General features: G+C 37.7%; 1 protein-coding gene across 5 annotated transcripts in view; it reads left to right on the top strand.

The window, feature by feature from the left end:
• Positions 1 to 20662, top strand: part of gabra1 (gamma-aminobutyric acid type A receptor subunit alpha1) — a 32682-nt gene that overhangs the window by 1452 nt on the left and 10568 nt on the right. For 4 of the 5 annotated variants that reach the window (XM_024265984.2, XM_024265983.2, XM_024265982.2 and 1 more), the window contains 7 exons: positions 655 to 757; positions 4108 to 4220; positions 5018 to 5085; positions 9259 to 9479; positions 11251 to 11333; positions 12258 to 12401; positions 15049 to 15201. In XM_024265984.2, the coding sequence (XP_024121752.1) occupies positions 678 to 757; positions 4108 to 4220; positions 5018 to 5085; positions 9259 to 9479; positions 11251 to 11333; positions 12258 to 12401; positions 15049 to 15201 (862 nt within the window). In that variant the 5' untranslated portion in view covers positions 655 to 677. Of the gene's footprint in view, positions 563 to 654; positions 758 to 4107; positions 4221 to 5017; positions 5086 to 9258; positions 9480 to 11250; positions 11334 to 12257; positions 12402 to 15048; positions 15202 to 20662 lie in introns of all 5 variants that reach the window. The other variant, XM_024265979.1, reaches the window with a different exon arrangement.

The raw sequence follows: 20662 nt of genomic DNA, 5'->3' as shown, positions 1-20662 counted from the left end.
ACAGGATTTGTTGTATTCAGGTTTTATTTGGACAGAACACTTCATGTCAGACTAGTCAAAGAGCCACAAACAAGTGTTGGGGGATTTTCTATTGTGAAGCAATAGACTGATCATGCTTTTCAAATAGGCTGTGATTTTTTGCATATGTGATGTGCATGCAGAGCAGTGCATACTTTGTGACCCAGCTGACATCATGGCTTCTATTTGGGGTGGAAGGCAGCATCCTTGATTGGGCGGATTTGCTTTTGATCTTGCGGTAGCGGCGCTCAACTCTGTGGGGATTTGGATGGGAGCGTTCACAGGTGCTATGAGCTTGCACAGTCCACCCTATGTGCCTTCTCCTTCCAAATTGTCAGGCGTTTGAGATGCAGCACCCACCATATGCATGTCTCACACCCCTCTGTCGTTACGGAAAGCTGTCGTTTAGATGTGATCTCCCTTATGCTGAAGATCTCTCTGCCAACGTGACATCCAATTTGAAATGATGATTGTGCAGTGATTTATTGTGGTGTTGCCTCAAGTAGGACGTGTGACATGACCATTAGGCTGGAGTCAGTTAGCTGTCAGTCAAGTCTTTGATAAATGTTTAGATCCAAATGATGAAACATATCCGGTATTCTGTCGATAATGTTTGCTTTTTGTGTTCTTCTGCAGTAAGAGGTCCTCATATTGCAACTATGTGTGGACGGAGCAGGGTGGTGTGTCTGTATCTGTGGGCTTACTTGTTTGCCACCAACAGCGTACTGGGTGGAAAAAGGTAAGATACAATTTTTCGCTTCTACCAAGCCTTACATGCATATTCATATGTACTTGGACATTGCTAAAAACCTTAAATGGAGTCCTTTTTTTTACCATTAATATCTAGTTACTAGTTGGCACTGGAAGTACTGATGCAGTGTTGTCAAAAAAAAAGATAGTTACCTCTCAGTGCTCCTTGCCAAGTGCTCAGATGGCTAGTAAATTTGACTGTAAATCTGAAAGCCCGCCAAGGAGGCAAACAGTTATACACCTGCCGGGCTGATACTTCGTCTTCCTGCCTGGTGCTTGCTTGATTGGGTTACAGTCTTGCAGGCCAACATCCACTGTGGGTTTAAGTGGGGCATCCTCTCAGGAAACCTGCATGCTTGTAATTGCAGAGGCAATAAGTAATGCATCACGGGGAGAAGAAATGACGAGCCACAAAAGCTTTTATCCCCCTTCACCGTGTCGGTGCCGCTCCCTGTGAGGAGAAAGCGTCTCCATTCTCAGCTTTTCTGACCTGGACCGTGTGCTGTGACAGTGGTAGATTTGCCATAGATTACTTTGCATGTGTTTTTTTTTTCTTTTGACAGCAGCTGAAGTGATAGCAGGGTCAGTGTGGAGACACTTCTCCTCAGTGTCAACACCGAAATGTCGGATGTCAGCTTCCCAGAAGCAGAAAAGCACAGAGAGGGGAAAAAAATCCAGAAAATTGGATTCAAAATGACAGAGAAAAGATCCACTGTCATGTAAAAAAGATATTCAAATACGAAAGTGTTGCTTATTTTCGATTAGTTTGAAATAGGTAAATTTCCATAGCCCAAGCTTCTCGTCCCTCCGGAGGTTCTAGTGGAGAATCCTGAACCCTGAGGAGACTGAACGGATCAGGATTTTCTTCACAGCTGAATAATTCAGCAGAACTGTCACAGGCACTTGACTTAAATGTTGATATCTTGAGAGGATCCAGCTTCTCAGCAGCTACACTAAAAAAAAGACAACAAAAGATACCACAATATATGTCAGATATGAGTCAGATTAACCCGCCCCACGCATCATACATTAAATATACGATCCACTGCTCATTACTGTAGATTGATTGGATCTAACTCATTAATCACGACTGTAGCTTTTGCTTTGGGGGCTGCAAATGGAGGCTCTTATTTACTTGGTCTGATGAGCCACACATTAGAGAAAATATGAAGGCATTGAAGTGCTGCAGTGACAGTACTGAGGGACCGTCACCGCAAACTGCAAGGCAATTATCACCCAAAGATTTACTGTATAATCCAGCCCCCCCTCTTTTTGAAGTCAAATATCACACATTCACGTGGGCACCTTTGGGGATTTCTGCGAGACACAGTCATCAAGGGGACAGAGGAGTCGCTGCCAACAGAGGAAAAAGAAAAAAAATGGCCTCATAATTAGATATTTGGCTGAAAGGAGAGTCGGAAAAGAGATTTCTGGTGGAATGGACAGAAGGAGACACAGCAGCACTGTTGCTGTTCAGATGACCTGTAGATGGGGATGGTGTACAGTGTTTTAGAGGAAACTAGCCCCTGGATGATAAGCATATATTCTTCCACATCATCCTTTATTTTTTCACAAAATATTTATTTCTGTCTAGTATACATCCACTATCCAAACATTTCACATTTTTACCATATGTGCTTATTGTGTGCAGGATGTTATCCGCCATGAAACCAGAAATAGGGCAAAAAAGAAATCCTGAAGTTAAAGTAAAATCATTTTATTCGTCATAAAGTCTTAAAATGTGCAGCTATTGTGAATTTTAAATCAATTAAACATGTCTTATTAGTTATGACCTTGCACATTTAGTTTTCTGCTGCACTGAAAAAAGCAAAAGATTGAACCAATTAACAATATTTCTGTCATTTGTTACATTTAAAATCATTACTTTTCATCAAATAAAAATTTTGGGTTCACTCGACTCAAAAATGAATATTTAAATTTTTTTTTACAGTGTATAAATTGTGAGCCATTTTTATTCTACTTTTTTTCCCCTCAGATTTAAAATTGGAAAAATATTGGGAATATTACAATGAATAACTAAATTTATTCTAGATGTAGCTGGCACCCCATAGATATAATTTGTGTTTTCTGCTTCATTCATAATTGACTTCACAGACCTGACTGAGAAAGATTAATTACTGTTTTCCAAAAAAAAAGAAATTGCTCATCAAAGTTTCTGCTTCTGCAATCCTGATTTTAAAGAGAAGCTTTTTTTTATTGTGTTTTGATAGAGGGGAATGTTTATGAAACAGGACAGATGTGCATTAACTCCTTTATGCAAACGATTGCGGTGCATGATTAGAGAGCCTGGCTTTTAAGGGATCATGTTCAGATCTGCAGGATCCCCTTTAGCCCTGGAGCTGTAATGTTGAGCTGCTCCTGTCAAAATGGTTAGTCGGAATACTATTCACACCCGCCCATCAGTTTTTACTACTCCATATGTCCTTTTTCCTATCTTTTTTTTTGAGGATAAAAATATTTTTTTCTCTGCTCCTCTCCTCCGAGCTGCTGTTAACGCTCCTTCCCTCCAGTTGCAGGTCCCTGCTAACTAATCTTGATGACCTTTCCCTCTCCTTGGAGCTTTTCCGCTAGCAAAGCTTGTTTTTCCAGCATTTTCTGTTTATTTTTGCATCCAATCAAACCAAATTCCACCAGCGCATGACAATTACAGACTCGTCGCTAACTGTTTAATGTTAAACATCCGAGACAACAGCATCCGAGCACAGAAATGTTCAGATCTTCAAACCCGAGTGCTGTTTTACTCCTATATCACAAGCGTGCCATTCTAACTCATGATTGTTTCCTGTTTAGAAGCAATTAAAATACGTATTTGTGGAGATGCAACTTCTGTTCTCGTAATTACTGATCAGCGTTCATGGCACCGCTTTAAACGATTGTTCAAAGAGCATTTTTAACAAGAACTTTGGATATTAAGCTGTGAATAATGTATTAGAACTGCTCAAAAATTGTGTACAAAAGTAGGTTTGTTTGGATTTTTTTTTTCAAAATAAAACTATTTGAATTGATCTCTACAGCCAAACTTAAGAAAACAGAGCATTTTACTTCCTCTTTCTTGTGCATCTGATATCAGTCAAATCCAAAAGCTCGCTGTCACATTGTCTGAATTGTAAATTAGGACAGAAATTACTCACTGTAGTGGAATTTACATGTTTTCCAAATGTGATTCATGATGCTACCCATGCGCATCAGCGCGCCCTCCCTGCTTCCCCTCTGTGACATATGATTCATTTGCAGGGTTTGTTGTTATTCTCCTGGCACTTTTGGCTGTGGTTTTTCCGTCTTCGGCTGTGACTTAAAATCTCCTTCCTTCTTTGCCAGCTCTGGGCAGAACGGCATGACAGATGAGCAAAAAGATAACACTACAGTGTTCACGAAGATCTTGGACAGCCTTCTGGACGGCTATGACAATCGCCTAAGGCCGGGACTGGGAGGTCAGTAAACCAAAGTTTGTTTGGATAATGACTTTTTGCCTCATTTGGTTAGTTTGTTTTTTTTTTCTAAAATGCAAAGGTCAGCTTATATAAACAGTCTTCCACCCATATGATTGCAAACGGATAATATCCACATCCCCAGATATGGAAGCCTTCTTGTCGTCATGCTTCATGCTGCATTTGGTAAAGTCTCATAAAACATTTTTTTTTTTTTTAAAGGTTTTATGCTTTAGTCATTCTTTTGTCAAGTACGCATTGTCTGACGGAGATGCAAAATGACAGATAAATCCAAGAAATAGAGAATGAGACAAAAAAATGCTTTTTTTATTTTTAAATGGGGGATAAGAAAAAAGAAGGGGGAAACCAGAGTGTGAAGGAAGTAGAGGATTTGTGCAGAAGGCATCAAACAGACAATCGGATAAAATTGGGTTGTCTAAAAGTTCAGCAGCCGACAGAAAGAAATTATGGATTATGATGGGTATCATTCAGAGATCATCAGTTTGACAGTCGTCAGAAACTTAACTTGACACTATTGGGCTGACGTAAATCCCCCAGCCTAGCCTTGTTTTTGGAAATATTCTACTTTATTAAATAAAATAAACTTCTAGTTGTGTTTTATTTTGAAAAGTGCCCAGTTTTGTTTGCTTTTCTTTCTTCTCTGCGAGCGTGTTGGAAAATCAAAAATGTTAAATAAAGTGATCGGCGGCTAAGGCCAGGTGCTCTTGTGTTAACCAGCAGTTTGGAGCTAATGAATGGTGCTTATAGTCACTCACTCTGGCAATTTCCTGCTTCAACAGAGCGTGTAACTGAAGTCAAGACTGACATTTTTGTGACTAGCATCGGACCGGTGTCGGACCATGACATGGTAAGTCTCTTTCTGCCTCTGTAAATGTCACCCGCCCTTCTCCCCACCTTTCTAACCTGCCAGCTCCTAAACCTGTAAAAAGAAATGTGTATATATATATTTATAGAGCTGTAATTTATTGCATCCACTTGTATTTCTTAAATATAGCCATCAAATCCCTTCTGTATTTGTTAGTCCTCCCTACTGTTAGTTCTAGCACTGCACAGTTATTTATGAAGTTGCACCATAAAGGTATATTTATTATTTGGAAAAAATGTTTTTTTTTTCTTTTAGGATAATTCACAATTGCTATTTTACTATAAGTTTTAAATAAGTTACTCCTAGAGAATCCAGAAATAATTTTTTGGGGGTATATTGTAACAAAAAAGGCATAAAAATACTTTTCCAAACCTAAAAAGCGTTGACCATCAAAAGTGGCAGATAGATACGTCGATCACAAATGTTGAAGAGATTGTGGGTAGACACAGGCCACAACACACACAAAAAAAAATAAATGTATGTATAAAAACTTGGGCTGTGAAAGTTAATGCATTAACGCACATGAATAATCAAAAAGAATCAACACTTTCAAATGTTTTTAATGCAAATTAATCACACCTTGGATGGTTCAGGTTTCCATCGCGAGCGTTAAAACACTTCGTCGGGCACTGTCCCGCTTAGACCATGCTCACTTACAAAACAAATAAATATTCAATCAGTTTTTAGTAATTTATTCTTGATATATATTTTTTTATTTATTTAGATCATTTTTTTTTTCTCAAAAACTGGATTACTTGATCCATGATCTGGCGCAATGTCGTGTTACCGTGACAACACGCCCCTGAGCCTCGACTCCAGTGGCATAGGAAAGCAATCGGTTCCATAAAGTATCAGTTCAGAGAGAAAATTCGCCTCTTACGTCTCCTTTTTGTCCATATAATGAGGAAAAGTGGGTTTTTTTTTTAAGCAGTCTGCACATTGATATAAAGCATTTGGGTGATGGAACTGGAACTTCAAAAGATGCATATTGTATAAAATGTACCTAGTAAAACATTGCAATTAATTGTGATTAATCACACTTTTGGATTATACTTAATCTGACTATTTTTTTAATTGATTGACGGCATTAATTTCAAATAAATGTTCTAAATGTACAGTTTTTTTTTTTGTTTCATATTGTGATTATTTGCAGATAATAAGTGGTCGGCAAATACTGTTAGCAAAAAAATAATTTATTCGATTCTTGGCCCTTTTAAAAATATTAATATATATATATGTATAAAAATGACATGTAGAACAGGCAATCAAACACCCTCTGGTACGTACGTCGCTGAACTTGCCTGTTCCCAATATTGCTCCACTCTGCTAGCAAATATGGAGATTTTCTTCCTCCTAAACTTCAGGAAGGCATGAGTGTTCAGCATTAGAGTTCTAACCATGGATGTAGCTGAAAATGCTTCTTACTTTTTCATGACTAGCCCATTGACGTATATTATTTCACTGGACGTCACCCATAGAAAAGGCCTTACCTATGACGCCAACACTTTCTGATCATCTGCCACCATTTTGAAACCCGTTGACAGTGATTGGTCCGAGTTGGTCTGAGTCACGTTTTTAGAGGAACCACATGAGTAAACATGCATCTGATTGGTCAGTTTATTACTTGAATAACTTGCTATAAAGAAAAAAATATCCTTAACAAATTAGGATTAGAAAGAATATGCTAAGAAGAATGTATCAGAGCAAGAATGGTTATTCTGACAAATAGAATGACTGAGCAATAACTGTTTATTTCTAAATAGGATTATATTTCCTATTTGAAACACGAGAGGGGAGGGGGTGATATGTCCAGTGAGTATATAGTCAATGGACTGGCCTGAGATCATTTTTTCCAAAAGACCCTCCACCAGAACACCTTTGAAACATTACTGTTGTCAGCACATCGTGTGAAGTGATGCCGTTGACACGACAACTGTAAACACACAGGTCCAATTCAACAAGATGTTAAAGGCAAAATGACAGTAAAACCTTTTATCATGGTATAATCTTACACATTAAAACACGTATCAAAGTCAAGCCCATTAATTAGGTTAAAGTTACGGTTTTAAAGTTTTAAAAATTGTCATTCTGCTAACTTTTTGGACTATTTTGGCATTCACTTTTTTAGGCTGTTTTGGAGTTTAGCTATTACTTCAGCTACATGCTAGCTGTTTTGGCTAATTCTGGCCTTTTTTTTTTTGTTTTTTTACGCAGTTTTGGAATTTAGCTAATATTTCAGCTAAATGCTTGCGGTTTTGGATAATTTAGGCTTTTTGTTTTTAAGTTTTTTTTTACACTGTTGTGGAGTTTGGCTGATATTTACACGCTAGCTGTTTTGGCTAATTTAGGCTTTTTTTCAGTTTTTAGGCTCTTTTGAAGTTTAGTCATTTTTTCAGCTACATGCTAGCTGTTTTGGCTTTTTTTTTTTTTAGGTTAATTTAGCATTTAGCTAATATTTTATCAACTTCAGCTATTTCAGCTATCAGCTCCAGCGTTTTAGGCAATCAACTTCAGCATTTTCAGCTTCAGCGTTTTTAGCTATCAATTTCAGGATCTTCAGCTTTCAGCACTAGCACTATCGCATATACTGCTATATATCTAGTTCATAATTATGTTATAAAGTTACAGTTTTGAAAATGTTGTTAAATTTTAGTGTTAAATTAATGTTTATCCAGTTTGGCCCGTAACCTACACTGTGTTTTGCATTAAAAGGTATACATTTATTTCAAAATAATTGTCTGATTTACTTTAAAATCTCCTTTTGGTGTGTCTCTAAGTACCAAAATATGAACATTTAAATGAAAAAGTATTTAAATAAGAATATTTTCAAGCATAAAATGCATAAACTATAAATACATTTAGATCTTTTGGAGCTGATTGTTTGAAAAGTAGCACAGCATGGGCACCCCTGCTCCAGCATAAGTCTCTTTTTATAGTATGTAGAAATAAACGGCAACATCTAACAGCCTAACCCATAAAAGACAGATGATTTATTTTACAATGTCTGTAACAATTTACTTAAAAAAACTCTCGCGGCTGTTCAAACACAAAGATGTGATCTTTGGCCTGTGCACCAGAAAGCAATTAATCTCATTCAAGTGATTCACTGCTTTTATACGCACATCAAAATGTGCATACTGCTTGACATAATCTCAGATAATTGCATTGGATGACATGGAGGCCTGAACTACTTTGCTGTTCTGTTAGGGCGGAAAACCCAAAGATTTTATTTTTCCATCTGCAGTCGTTCCTTATTCTCCTCCGATACCTTAAAGCTTTATTTCAGCTCACACTAATGTGGAATAAAGAAAAGTGGAAGCACAAACTTCCCGCTGTGCTCTAGTTTTAAGGCTCTCTTTGTTCTGTCCGGCAGTCACAATAAAACCTCCTTTCAAACACACTCATTAAGTTAATTGAAAATGATATATCACTATAATTGTGTGTCCAGTTCTTACGTTTTTGTGCCCTAGAAAGGTTATTTCCCCAAAATAAATTGTAACTGTATTCTGTAACTATACTAAGTGATGCTAAATTACTAGTTAGCAACTCATTCTCTTTTTGCCTACTTGCATTTGAAAGGAAAAGTCTTCAATCATGCAATTAAAAAGTGGATGAACATGAATATAGGCACAACCACAAATTGTCCGTCTACAGGAAATAAGCCGCTAGAAACTTCTGTACTACTGTTCCATCGAGCAGATCTTTCTCATTGTTGGGGTTTTAAATTATATACATAACATATACATATAATAGTATAAGACGCTGTGCATGAACAGCCCATATTGTTGAGACTGGGTCAAATAGGCATTGACTATTTTTGAGTGTATAGCCACCACCCTTATGAAAGGTCACCATTTTGGATTTTCCTCATGGTTTAATGCGCTTTTCTAGAAAGGGGAATCCTAAGCTACATCCATGCCAAATTTGGAGCTTGTACTACAAAATGTACGATTTGTCTGAAATATTAACATAACTGGCTGCTCTAAAAGGGATATTTGCCAGGCAGTAAATTGGCCAAAAATGCAGAAACATTAAAAAGAAAAATGCAAAGATCCACAAGGCATTGTGTTTCTAGAGCTTCTGTACACATTTATAGAGAAAGTTGCAACTGTTACTTATATATTTTTAACCCTTGTGTCATCTCCCGTCCTGTAGGAGTACACTATTGACGTCTTCTTCAGACAGAGCTGGAAGGACGAAAGGTTAAAGTTCAAAGGCCCCATGGCCGTGCTTCGTCTCAACAACTTGATGGCCAGCAAGATTTGGACTCCTGATACGTTTTTCCACAATGGCAAGAAGTCGGTGGCGCACAACATGACCATGCCCAACAAGCTGCTGCGGATCACGGAGGAGGGCACACTGCTGTACACCATGAGGTAGGACGAGATTCCAGAAAAAAATATCCTAGTAAATACACAAATAGAACATGATGTGAAGAAAAAGCAGAAGAAATGTATTTCTATAGCATTTTTTACATGTAAAAACCACAAAATGCTTCACAAGACATGATTAAAACGCAGTACAAATGTAATAAAATAAATAAGACCACATAGGTAAAAATAAAATAAATGTAAAAAGCAGTCAAGAACCTTTTTATATGAGTGGAGAAGGGTGGCAGATGAAAAGTGTAAAGTGAACTTCCGTAACAAATAAAAAGTGTTAAAAAAATTATTTCTAACAGCTTTTATTTCATTAAAAATGATTGTTTTTATCATTTTTGGATTGCTTTAAGAAGCTTGTAATGTTGATTTCCCAGTTTTGGTCAATAGTGAGACTAATATTGACTCAATAAACTGGGGGGGCAGCTGCCACCTCTTGTTCCCATGTAGCTCCGCCCCTGGATGGCTATAAGAATCCAAGGCCCAAATTTAATTCTTTCCTTCTCCTTCCCCTTTAATTTAGCCCTCCAAACGAAGAGTTGTGAAAAAATAGTGTCTCATAATTTGGCAGTAACTTTCGTCAATGACGTCATCAATAATCGTCGGTCCGCTAGCATTAGCGGGGAGCTTCCAGCGCTCAATTATACATAGCATCTGTTTTGTAACTTTAAAAACTATGGAATGTTTTTTGTTCGGAATTGTTCGACCGTGTAATTTTTGAATAAACCATGCACATTTTCACCATCAGAACACAGTGGAGTCATAAATAAATGTTGTTAAATGTTCGTATTTATTCGATTTTCACTTCGTGAAACTGGTGGCGTCATAGAAAGAAAAGTAGTGAAAATCGTGTCCTTTAAAATCCAGGGAGCTAAATCGTCCCGCACTATATATCGTTTTTTAGTAGTTAGGGGTTAGGGGGGGGGAATTTGGACACTACCACAATTTTTTTTCATAACTCTCCCTTTGGAGGGCCGAATGAAGGGCTAGGGAGAAGGGGAGAATTCGGATTGGGCCAAAGTCTCGGCGTGTCCGTGCAAGATAGGGAGAAGGGGACCCTTCATTCCTCTTTCTTTATTATCTCGTTATAACGAGAAAAACAATTAAAAAAAAAAAAATGTGTGGCAGACTGTTTTCGGCTTCCATAGAAATATTCGCACGATTGCTTCTTTTTATTGCTCAACACAGCTTACTCCTTTAACACCGGAGCTCCATTGTTTATGTTCTTAGATTTACTATATTTTTTCAACCGTTAACACGATCATCGTCATTCTAGTAGATTCTGAAGGAGAAAAGCAGCTAACGCAGCTCGATGACGATGATCGTGTTAATGGTTGAAAAGTTACAGTACGTTGAAGACTTTGTGTTTAAGCCTCAGGTGTTGAAGGGTTAAAACACGTTTTGAAGTTATCGGTCAATGTTGGATGAAAAATGTTCAATTCAAGCAAAAAAGGAATCAAATATTGTCTTCTTTAGGATGCTAACGTGACACGTCTAAGGTAAAGATCATCAAACATTTGTTTCAGCATGTTTACGGAGGGGGGAGGCAGAGCTCATATTGGTGTCACAGATGAGTGAGATGAGGGAGAGACGGGAGATTAGTGTGTCACGGGTGGCCTGACATGCTGTTCTCCACCAAGCTGCAGGGAAACAGACGTTCTCTGCTCTGGGAACTCGAGCAATTGCATTCAGGGAAAAAAAAATTCCTTGAACAATGTTTCAGTGCAAAATGTGTTTGTATAATATATGTCTATATGATTTCCTCTAGGCTTACTGTAAGAGCAGAGTGCCCAATGCATTTAGAAGACTTTCCAATGGATGCCCATGCTTGTCCACTAAAGTTTGGCAGCTGTAAGTAGCTTTTGCTTTTTTTTGTTGTTGTCTTGACTATAAATACATATATGTGTGTGCTAGTTTGCATCACATCTTATGTGCTGTCACGGTGCCTAATTCAGCTGGCATACTGAGGAAAAGCAGCAAATATAATGGCCTCTCTTCTAAAAACCCTTCAAGGCGAAGGCAGGCTTGCAGCCCACTTTCCATAATATCGACAGGGCATCATACCAGCTGCTCACCACTGACAGCTGCAACAACCCTGCGCCATTCTTAAGACGACTTAACAAGAAATCCAATGATAGAAGTTGAAGACGCGGATAGGCACTGGGAGCAACGCTGGAAGGGAGGAGTAATAAGGCCGGGGGAGTTTTGGGGGAAGCAAGCAAAACACTAAGCGGACGGGGAAGTGAGAGGAAGTGTCACACTGCAGCTGTGCCATTCTTAGGACAGCTGTGAGGCTAGAGCGAGCAGGGCCGAAGCTTGCGTGTTTTTAAGCTGAACTCACTCGCTAAATATTTTAGTGATAAGCTCTCTTCCTCATGCTGCAGTCTGCAGTCGAGCCATCCTTTCCTCTGCAGTGGTCGAGCCACTGCAGCTCTGACTGGTTGAGTGGCCAGAGGGAGGAAAGACTGACTTGGCAGCTTTAAGGTCATGTTGTCCTGGTCGGATGTTTGCTGGTTTTCTTATAAGATGGAGAATGATGGGACAGGATAATCTAATTTTATGGTACAAAACAAATGCTTAAAAGGTAACAAAAAGCTAAAGATGTAATTGGATTTTAGAGAAAGTCAAAATATACATATATATTGAGTAAAATAAGAGCACACCAAATGAAACTCAACAGCAAAATTAGTAAATTCAGAGAAACTGGATTATTTCAAACATGAAATCTCCATGGCAACCAAATCTTTTTCTTTTTTTAATGCTGCTTGTCATCAGATGCCTACACCCGAGCAGAGGTGGTGTATGTGTGGACCAGAGGGGCAGCTCAGTCCGTGGTGGTAGCAGAGGATGGCTCCAGGTTGAACCAATATGACCTGATGGGGCAGAGTGTAGATTCTGGAGTGGTTCAGTCCAGCACGGGTAAGCGTCCGCTCACAAATGACACACGATTTTACTTTGGGCGAAAATGCCTCCAAACCCAAACAGGAGCTGTAAAAACTGTTGCTTTATTGCCACAAAAACAAAATAACGCTCACTGGTTAGTTAATAATCACTATATATAATGAAGCTGATGTGACCTAACTGTGTTCTATGCATCACTGCAAAAATTCCTAATTATGATTATGAGTAATTACACTGCTAATTTATTCTGACATTTTTTTTATATATTATTACAATCAATTAATTTCTTTATTTGTGAGTTTGATGTGTTTTTTTTGTGTTTTTTTTTTTTTTAGCTGTCAACAATTAAAAAAAATTCAAATCAAATTATCCGAACTCTTCAATAGTTAACGCAACTGATGCACTTCCAACAGATTTTGAGGCGGAATCCGTTGGTTAATATTGTAATTATTTCACCACTTGAAAATACTTCCTATCAGCACATATGTTTTTTTTCAGATTGAAGAATCTGTTGGATTTATATCAATTAAACTGTTGATGAGTTACGATAATTCCAAGAATGTCAAAACTGAAGCTAAAACTCCTGTTTTTTTTTTTTTTTTTACATTATGATCATTATTATTTCTGTCACCTCATAACAGCCACAGCATAAACCAAAAAGACTTAATTTCATTATGGTTTCAAACACAAGCCTCTGTAACCTGTTGGAAAAATGCAGCTAAGCTAATTTGGCTAACACTGCATTTTAGCTAGATGTAGTGAATAGTCTGTACTATCAATGACAATTGGGATTTTTTTTTTTTTTTGTCATTTGTACTTCAACAGGATGTGCAAAATGTTTTAGAGACCTTTTGGGGTCATTTATTTAAAGTCTTTTACTTCTTTAAAATTTTCTTAAATAAATTTGTCAAAAAATGCAGACAGGCTGTGGATTAGCAACATAGCTTAAAATACACTCAACACTTTACTTGTAGGTTTGGTATGGCTGGTAACGATGCTACAGTCTTCTGTGATTGAACAATGTTGAAAGAACTTCCCACTATTCTCCATGATGGTGCTCCAACTCTGCATTCCAATGACATAAACATAAGAAAGAACATAATAGTTAGCCATAGTCTATATTTGGCTTAAGACGTACACTCTGTTCACTTGGATTGTTCTATTACATTTGGGTCTAAAAACAAAACATTTTCCCCTAATTAACTTTCTTCATATCTGCTCTCGTCTGCTGTTGATAGGCAGCACATATTGTTTTTACAGTAAAAGTTTTGTTCTTACAGTAAAACTGTGTTTTAAACATCTTTTTTTGGCGTTTTTTTCCGAGGGAGGACATATATTAAGGAAATTAAGCCTATTTATTTTTTATTTAAATAGTTTAGAATCAAGATCAGATGAAAGAATGTCAGTTATTTGTGTCATACAAAATACGTTGGGCCGCTTTGCAACAGGTAGGGGGCGGGGTTGTTCTGTGGCAAAAGTACCGCCCACCTAATACACTACTGTTGCACTGCAAAAACTTGTCCTAGAAAATGATACAGGCTTTTCGATTTTGGCTAAAAATGGCAATTTTAATGAAAATACGACTGTAATTGTGACTAACTTCACAATTACAGCTCTTAAGTCTTCTATTTAAACCTTGTGGGCAACAAAGATTCAGTAACGTTTTGCCAAAAGATTTGAAACAGTCCCAATTGGACCTTTGAAAGCTTTGAAATGAACCCTTCCATTTTTTATTTCATAAAGATGCTATGAGAATGAAATGAAAAAAAATCTCTGATTTAATCTGAAAAAAAAAAAAAAACTCCCACTCCAACTATATTTTTATTTTTTGTAAAATTACTCTCAGTGCTCTTTTAATCGTGATTAGAATTTCAGAGAAAATCAAAATGTTTGTCGTTTTCAAGACACATTATTTACAGAGCGGCAGTAGCTCATTAGAAATTTACCTCTGGTTTGTGGGCGGGGCTGCATGTATGTGATATCCCAGCATTCCTTTATTTACATTCTCTCCTGCTAGCTTACAGACCTTCACAACCCCTAGCTAACATTAGCATAGCAAAAAAACATGGTGAGCAATATCAGAGCTATACAGTTTTGAGTCAGATTAGAAAAATAAAGATGTACATGGATCTATTTGTATGTAAGTGGATGCATCAGAATGGCGAATTGGCCCGTCCATGACATTTGCTGTGTCACAAACCTGAGCTTTTTCAAATCCCAGATTTTTATGTTACTAATCCATCACAATCTGAATAAAGAAATACTAAGAAATTCAGTTTTAATCTTAAATTCTTAATATATGTCCTCCATCATGACAAAAATACCACAAGAACATGTTAAAAACACAATTTTCCTTGTTGTAAGTCTTTAATGCTATACTCCTTGTCTGTACTTTCATCCAGTTGCTTACATCATCAGTCAAGCTATTAATTCAACTATTTACACCAGTTAATCAGTATTTGGCATAACTTAACAGCTTTTCCACATCAAATTCCATATTAGCCACTTTTTTCACTCTTACTCCTCTAAAGAAAGTTAAAAAAAGATTGATTTTGCCTTATCAGCTTTTCTTTTTTTCAAAAATAACCTGAGGTGGTCTCTAAATGCTTCCTAAATCTGCTAATACTCTGAGGTCTGATGGTTACTTTTATCTTGCAAACCACAGGAGAGTACGTAGTGATGACAACCCACTTCCACCTGAAGAGGAAAATTGGTTACTTTGTGATCCAGACATATCTACCCTGCATCATGACAGTCATCCTCTCTCAAGTGTCTTTCTGGCTCAACCGAGAGTCCGTCCCTGCCAGAACTGTCTTTGGTGAGTTGTGCACTCGCTTCCTTTCTAAACATCTGTGGCTTCAGAAATGAGCCCATCACCAGAAGGTTTCAAATCTGTTGTTAGATAAATCAGCATGGAGGAAACAATGATGAGACATTTGGCTCTCGCTCAGAACTAAAGGAGATGAGAGGATGGCACTAAACCAGCTGGGATGCTTATCGTATGATAAAAGGGGCAACACCCTATAAAGATGTCTGCTATGTATGAAAATATTTCAATTTTCAAAGGTTTATGCTTGAAAACTCAAATATTTAGACAATAATACTGAAAAAATATGAACATTTACAGTTTTAGCTGAAGGAATAAACTGAAAAACACAGTTTTCTGTTTTCATACTATCATTGAATGTTATAAAGTGTGGTGTTCTGTAGTATTAAAGTCTCCCATGATCATTATTTATTTAAAAAAACATTCTCAGTAGTGTTTTAATTATGATTTTGAAGTTTTTAACCAAAATCCCAAAACCTAAATGTCTTAAAAAGCAATTTTTCATGTTGATCTGAAGCCTCTGTTTCTAAAATCTCCTCTGAGGGGGCGTGGCTTTTGGAGCAGAGTTGAGCAGCGATTTAAATGTAGAAATACTCTGAAATGCAAAAACGAAATGACTTCTTAAGAAAAATGCCATACATACATGTTAAAAAAATCAAAAAGCATGATTTTAATCAGATGGGGACATTAGTATGATAATACACAGGAAGAGTGAAGCATTTGTGGAAAGCGTGTTTTTTTTCCATCTTGCCAAGAATCTCTGCAGCCAGGGCTGGATTAGCATGGCACAACATGGTTACTGGAATCCAGGGAAAGTGGTCACTCTGTCTATAAACTCCTAAGCTCATTCATGTGTCGAGATGTAACAAGTACAAGCTTCAGCATGCTTTCCTGGAGTCTGCTGATTACCTTGAAAGCTCCAAGAACAACAAGCAGTGTTGGGAATCTATAAAAAAAAGATGGGAGGAGGAGTGGGAATGTAAAGGACGTTTTAAAGACATCTACTCTATTCTCTTTGCAACAATTAGGTGAAGAGTGGAGGATAGCTGCAGTCGAATTTTAGTGTGAATTTGGAATTACGTGCTCTGAATGTTAGACTTTAAGTCTGAGTGTGATGAAAGCGTTATGCGCGAGCATGCGCAACATTGTGTGTTAGCGTGCGGCGGTGTGTGTTTCTGTCTATCTGTCACGCTCTTACATAATACCACCCAAAAGGAAAGCTCCTGCGAGTCCGCAGCATGCTCGGAAGCAGCACAGCACAGCAGCAGGCAGAATGTCCTTGAGTTACCTCACCCTCACTTCCTTCTGACTCTTCATTTCTCTTCCCTCCCTTTCAAACAAACCCCTCGCTCTCCTCATCTTCTGTGTCTCCCCTGGTCGGCCACTTTGAGATTCTCTCGAATTGTTACATAGGCAGCCCATTTTGCAGCTGTGAAGGCTCCAGCAGGTTTCCCACTATTCCCGCAGAGCGCCGGTGCGTGGTTGTGAGTGTTTTCATGATTGCGCATTAGCATGTGTAAGTGTTGTGTTCGCCACAGCTTGCCTACCTGCAGTAAGCCGAGTTGTCACGTGTCGAGAGGAAATGAGGATGGCCCAGATTAGATTCCAACTATCTAGGGCATGTGTGCGTCCCTCATGCTATCATTTCTGGTGCTGCTTTACCAGATTACATGCATGTACGGTGCATGCATGCATGTTCCCCACAGAGACGCAAACACACACGAGCACACATGCTCGCCGATGTGAGCACAACGCAGCGCATCAGAGTGTACTGGCATCCGTGTGACTAATGCTCATCATCAGACAGCAGATGAATGAGCCTGTTTTCAAAGAGGTTATGATGTCAATATCGCCATAAAATAAATCACTAAGGCGACACAGCAAGCAATGGAGATCCGTCATCGCGTTCTCAATCCCCCGATCTTTGAAAACAGACGTTTCTGCAGCACAAATAACCTTTGACCTTGTGTCTTTTCTTCTTCGAGGGTAGTCACGTCCTTACGTTTTGAAGGAAAAGCTCTGCAGCAAGTTAGTAATCACCTCCGTAGCTTCAGATACCGTAAAGGAGATGTTCTATCTATTTGTCTGCTTTTTTTTCACTTGGCGATTTATCACGACACCTGGTGTTTCTGACATACAAATAAGATGTTGTTAGACATTAAATAAATGGTGCTTGACATTACTAGCTGAGGACGGCAAATGGAGCACGCATCATGTTGAAGTATGAGCATATCGTAAGCTTCATGATAAGAGAGTGAGAGGGGGGCAGGCGGGGGTCGCGGAGGAATGGGAGAGAATTTTTAATCCACAACGGCTCCATGACCATTTCTTCATCTTGGGAAACCTAATTTCTTGACATGATGTAGGGACTAGCTTTGTATAGTTAGCTTTAAAAAATCATTTTTCTTCCTTTCATAATATGTAATGAAGTACATAAAATTATTTATCAAAGTTTAAGACAATTCCTACCAGTCTTTTAATTATGATTATGTTGATTTTAGCCAAAAATATTATTTTATGGGACATAGTTTCTTCATAGTGGCAATAGTAGTTAATTAAAAGTTTGCCTCTGAGTTTTGGGGCTATTGGTGAGTAGTAAGCACGCCCCTCCTTCCCGTTATCCATGCTCTCCTGCTCTCTTAAGGCACAGTTTGTGGCGTGCCATTGTAGGACCTATTACACACCTACAAGCTTTTTTTTCTTTTTGTCTGCCCCGATTTACAATAATTTCAATTAAAAAAATGAAATGCAGTTTTGATCTTAAATACATGTAATCTAAATCTAAATGTGTCCTCCTTCCTCAGAAAATGTAATATTAACATGTTAAAAACACCCACAACAAACTTTTTTCCTCAGAGTGGGTTTTTAATGACTATTTTTATTTCAAAGTGCATAAACTAATAATAAATCTTTTATATTCATTTAAAATGACCAATGTATCACTTAATTTTGGGTAAATAACTTTTAAAGAGTAATGGATACTTTAGTCAAGCCCCCTCAGAGGAGGCAACATGAAAAATGGCTTTTTAAGACATTTAGGTTTGGGAATTTTTCTTTTTTTATGTCACAGGGGGACTGTGAAGGGTTACATTTTTTTTAACATTTTGAATTTTAGTTGCTTAAAAGAAAGATGAAATCTTCTAAAATCAATTTGATATAAATTCAACACTTAAACCTAGATTATGTATTAAGCAGTGACAGGAAATTAGCAGTTACATTTTATTGGTGGTGATATGTTTAAAACTAACATAAAAGGAGGTTTGGGAATAAAAGAACTAAAAAATATGACTTGGAAGCATTTAAAATACCTATTACTCACCTTTAAGTCTACACTTTTTATGAGTAAAAATACACAGAAGTTTACTTGCTTTATTGCAGTTCAAAACAATGAATAACGGTTATGATTTCTAATATTTTTTTGGTATTTTTGCTTGCTAAATAAATAAAAAAAACAAACCCAAACTACTTCTGACGGCACAAATATAGTGCTTTATCTTGTTAGAAAGCTCTCGCTGTTTTGATCAGTCGGGGGACAGCGGTGCTCAGAGGATTAGCTCTTAACTTTAAAAGCCAATTGACTGAGCATTTATTGGCTCTCTCATGATGCTTTTTAATGGCTTTGGTCATTAAGGAGGGACACCTTGCGTTTGAGTTTGCCCTGGAACTTGGCTGTACATGTATTGACATCCACAAGCTCAAACACCTGTAACTGCAGCAGGTGTTTGTCTGCTGCAACAAGTGAACATATTGGTTGTGTGGGTGCACAAATGATCACCTGTGAAATCTGCAACATTTGGATGCTGAGTAGCTTAGGTGAAGTGAGAATTGCAGTGTACTCCCTTTAGTACTTTTAGCGAGGCTACTCCAGTAAAAAAATGTTTCTGGATAAAAACTGAAAACATTTTAATTTGTAAATTCACCGTAAAAAGCCCTAAAATAGCATTTGTTTTCACTGTAGTAAGGAATGTGTTTTTAACTTTAGTTGTTAAATCACCTGCCAATCAACATGTCTGTTTATTTTATAGTTAATGTAATTGAAATTGATGCAGTGATGCTGAAGGCGATGAGTCTCTGAGGCTTTTGTTGGGGATAAATAAATGAGTACTTGCAGCTCAGTTGGGATGTTGACAGAAATGCAACCCTTGGGACTAGTTGAGGGAATCTGATTAAGTTGAGTTATTGGCAGAATCATCCATACCAATGTCTCTCAACCCAGGTCCATTGAATGTTTTACTTATTTGCATGCTTTATGAAGCAGGAAAAGTTAAGATGTTGCCTTTCAGAAATATGTGAAATATTCATTTTCATTCCATATTTTAAGGACACTAAATTTGATAACCCTTTATAAGTGTTCGTGTCATTTAAGATAAATGCATTTCTGAGACCTCTATCTCATTAGCATGATCAAAACTTCCCTTAAAAGCCCACGGTATATAGTGTTTTTTTACCCTGTAATTTGTAATCATTCCACTAGGGGCAGTAGAAGGGCTTTTCCAGATATATTGAAAATGGCTGCCTCCTTAAAATCTCAAAAACACTTTTAGCAGGAAACCTTTTGCAAATTTACAAAACGCTTTGGTAAGAACAGCTCATTTATTCATTTTTTTAAATGACTAATTGCTGTGTTGAAACAAAGCAAAATGTTTCGATCATGAATTAGTGATAATACAGTTAAATAAATCCATGTTTTAAAAGTGTGGATCAAATTTAAGACGGTGAGTAAATAAGGTTCCTGTTCTTTTAATGTCAACATGTTTGCATCGTAAATTAACAATGTTGTGAGCTAGAACTTTACTAATCAAAATAAAAACTTATCTATATCTCATTAAGAACATTATTTACAATTTTTTATGGGTTTCATCAGTTTAAAAACATTTTAATCAAATAAAAAAAGGACAATTCTTTTATGTGGCAGGCTTTATAGGGTTAAACTCTGATGCTAACACAGATGCCAAATTAGTTGTAGGTATGTCCTTTTAAATTCAAAATGTACTTTTTGAACTGCATTATAATGTTCATTCCTCACATTACAACGACCCCAAGGTGGTATTTGATCCGTCCACACATTTTTAAGTAATCCTCTCAAAACCTGGGCTTTGAGCACCAGCCCCTCCCAAGCCACAAAACAAGTGGGTACTCATGGACTGAGTTAACAAATTGAGAACAGTCCTTTTTAAGAAGAATCTACTGGGCTAGTAGTGATCAGCCGCGAGCTTTGCCGCCCAGCTAGAGGTGATCGGCTGATAGCTTTGCCGCTCAGCTAGCAGTGGTCAGGCGCAAACTCCGCCGCTCAGCTAGCATTGATCAGCCACTAGCTCCTGCCATCGCCACAAACAATGGCCAGAGCTACTAATGGCAGCTTTATGGTATGTACATCCACCTTCGCAAAAGTATACGCTGGTGAAACGCAGACATGATGGCAAGACCCGCTCCAGGAAATGGGTGACACCCA

The sequence above is a fragment of the Oryzias melastigma genome, linkage group LG14, assembly GCF_002922805.2.
Source record: "Oryzias melastigma strain HK-1 linkage group LG14, ASM292280v2, whole genome shotgun sequence".
NCBI classification, from domain to species: domain Eukaryota; kingdom Metazoa; phylum Chordata; class Actinopteri; order Beloniformes; family Adrianichthyidae; genus Oryzias; species Oryzias melastigma.
This window is presented reverse-complemented; position numbering and strand designations above follow the sequence as displayed.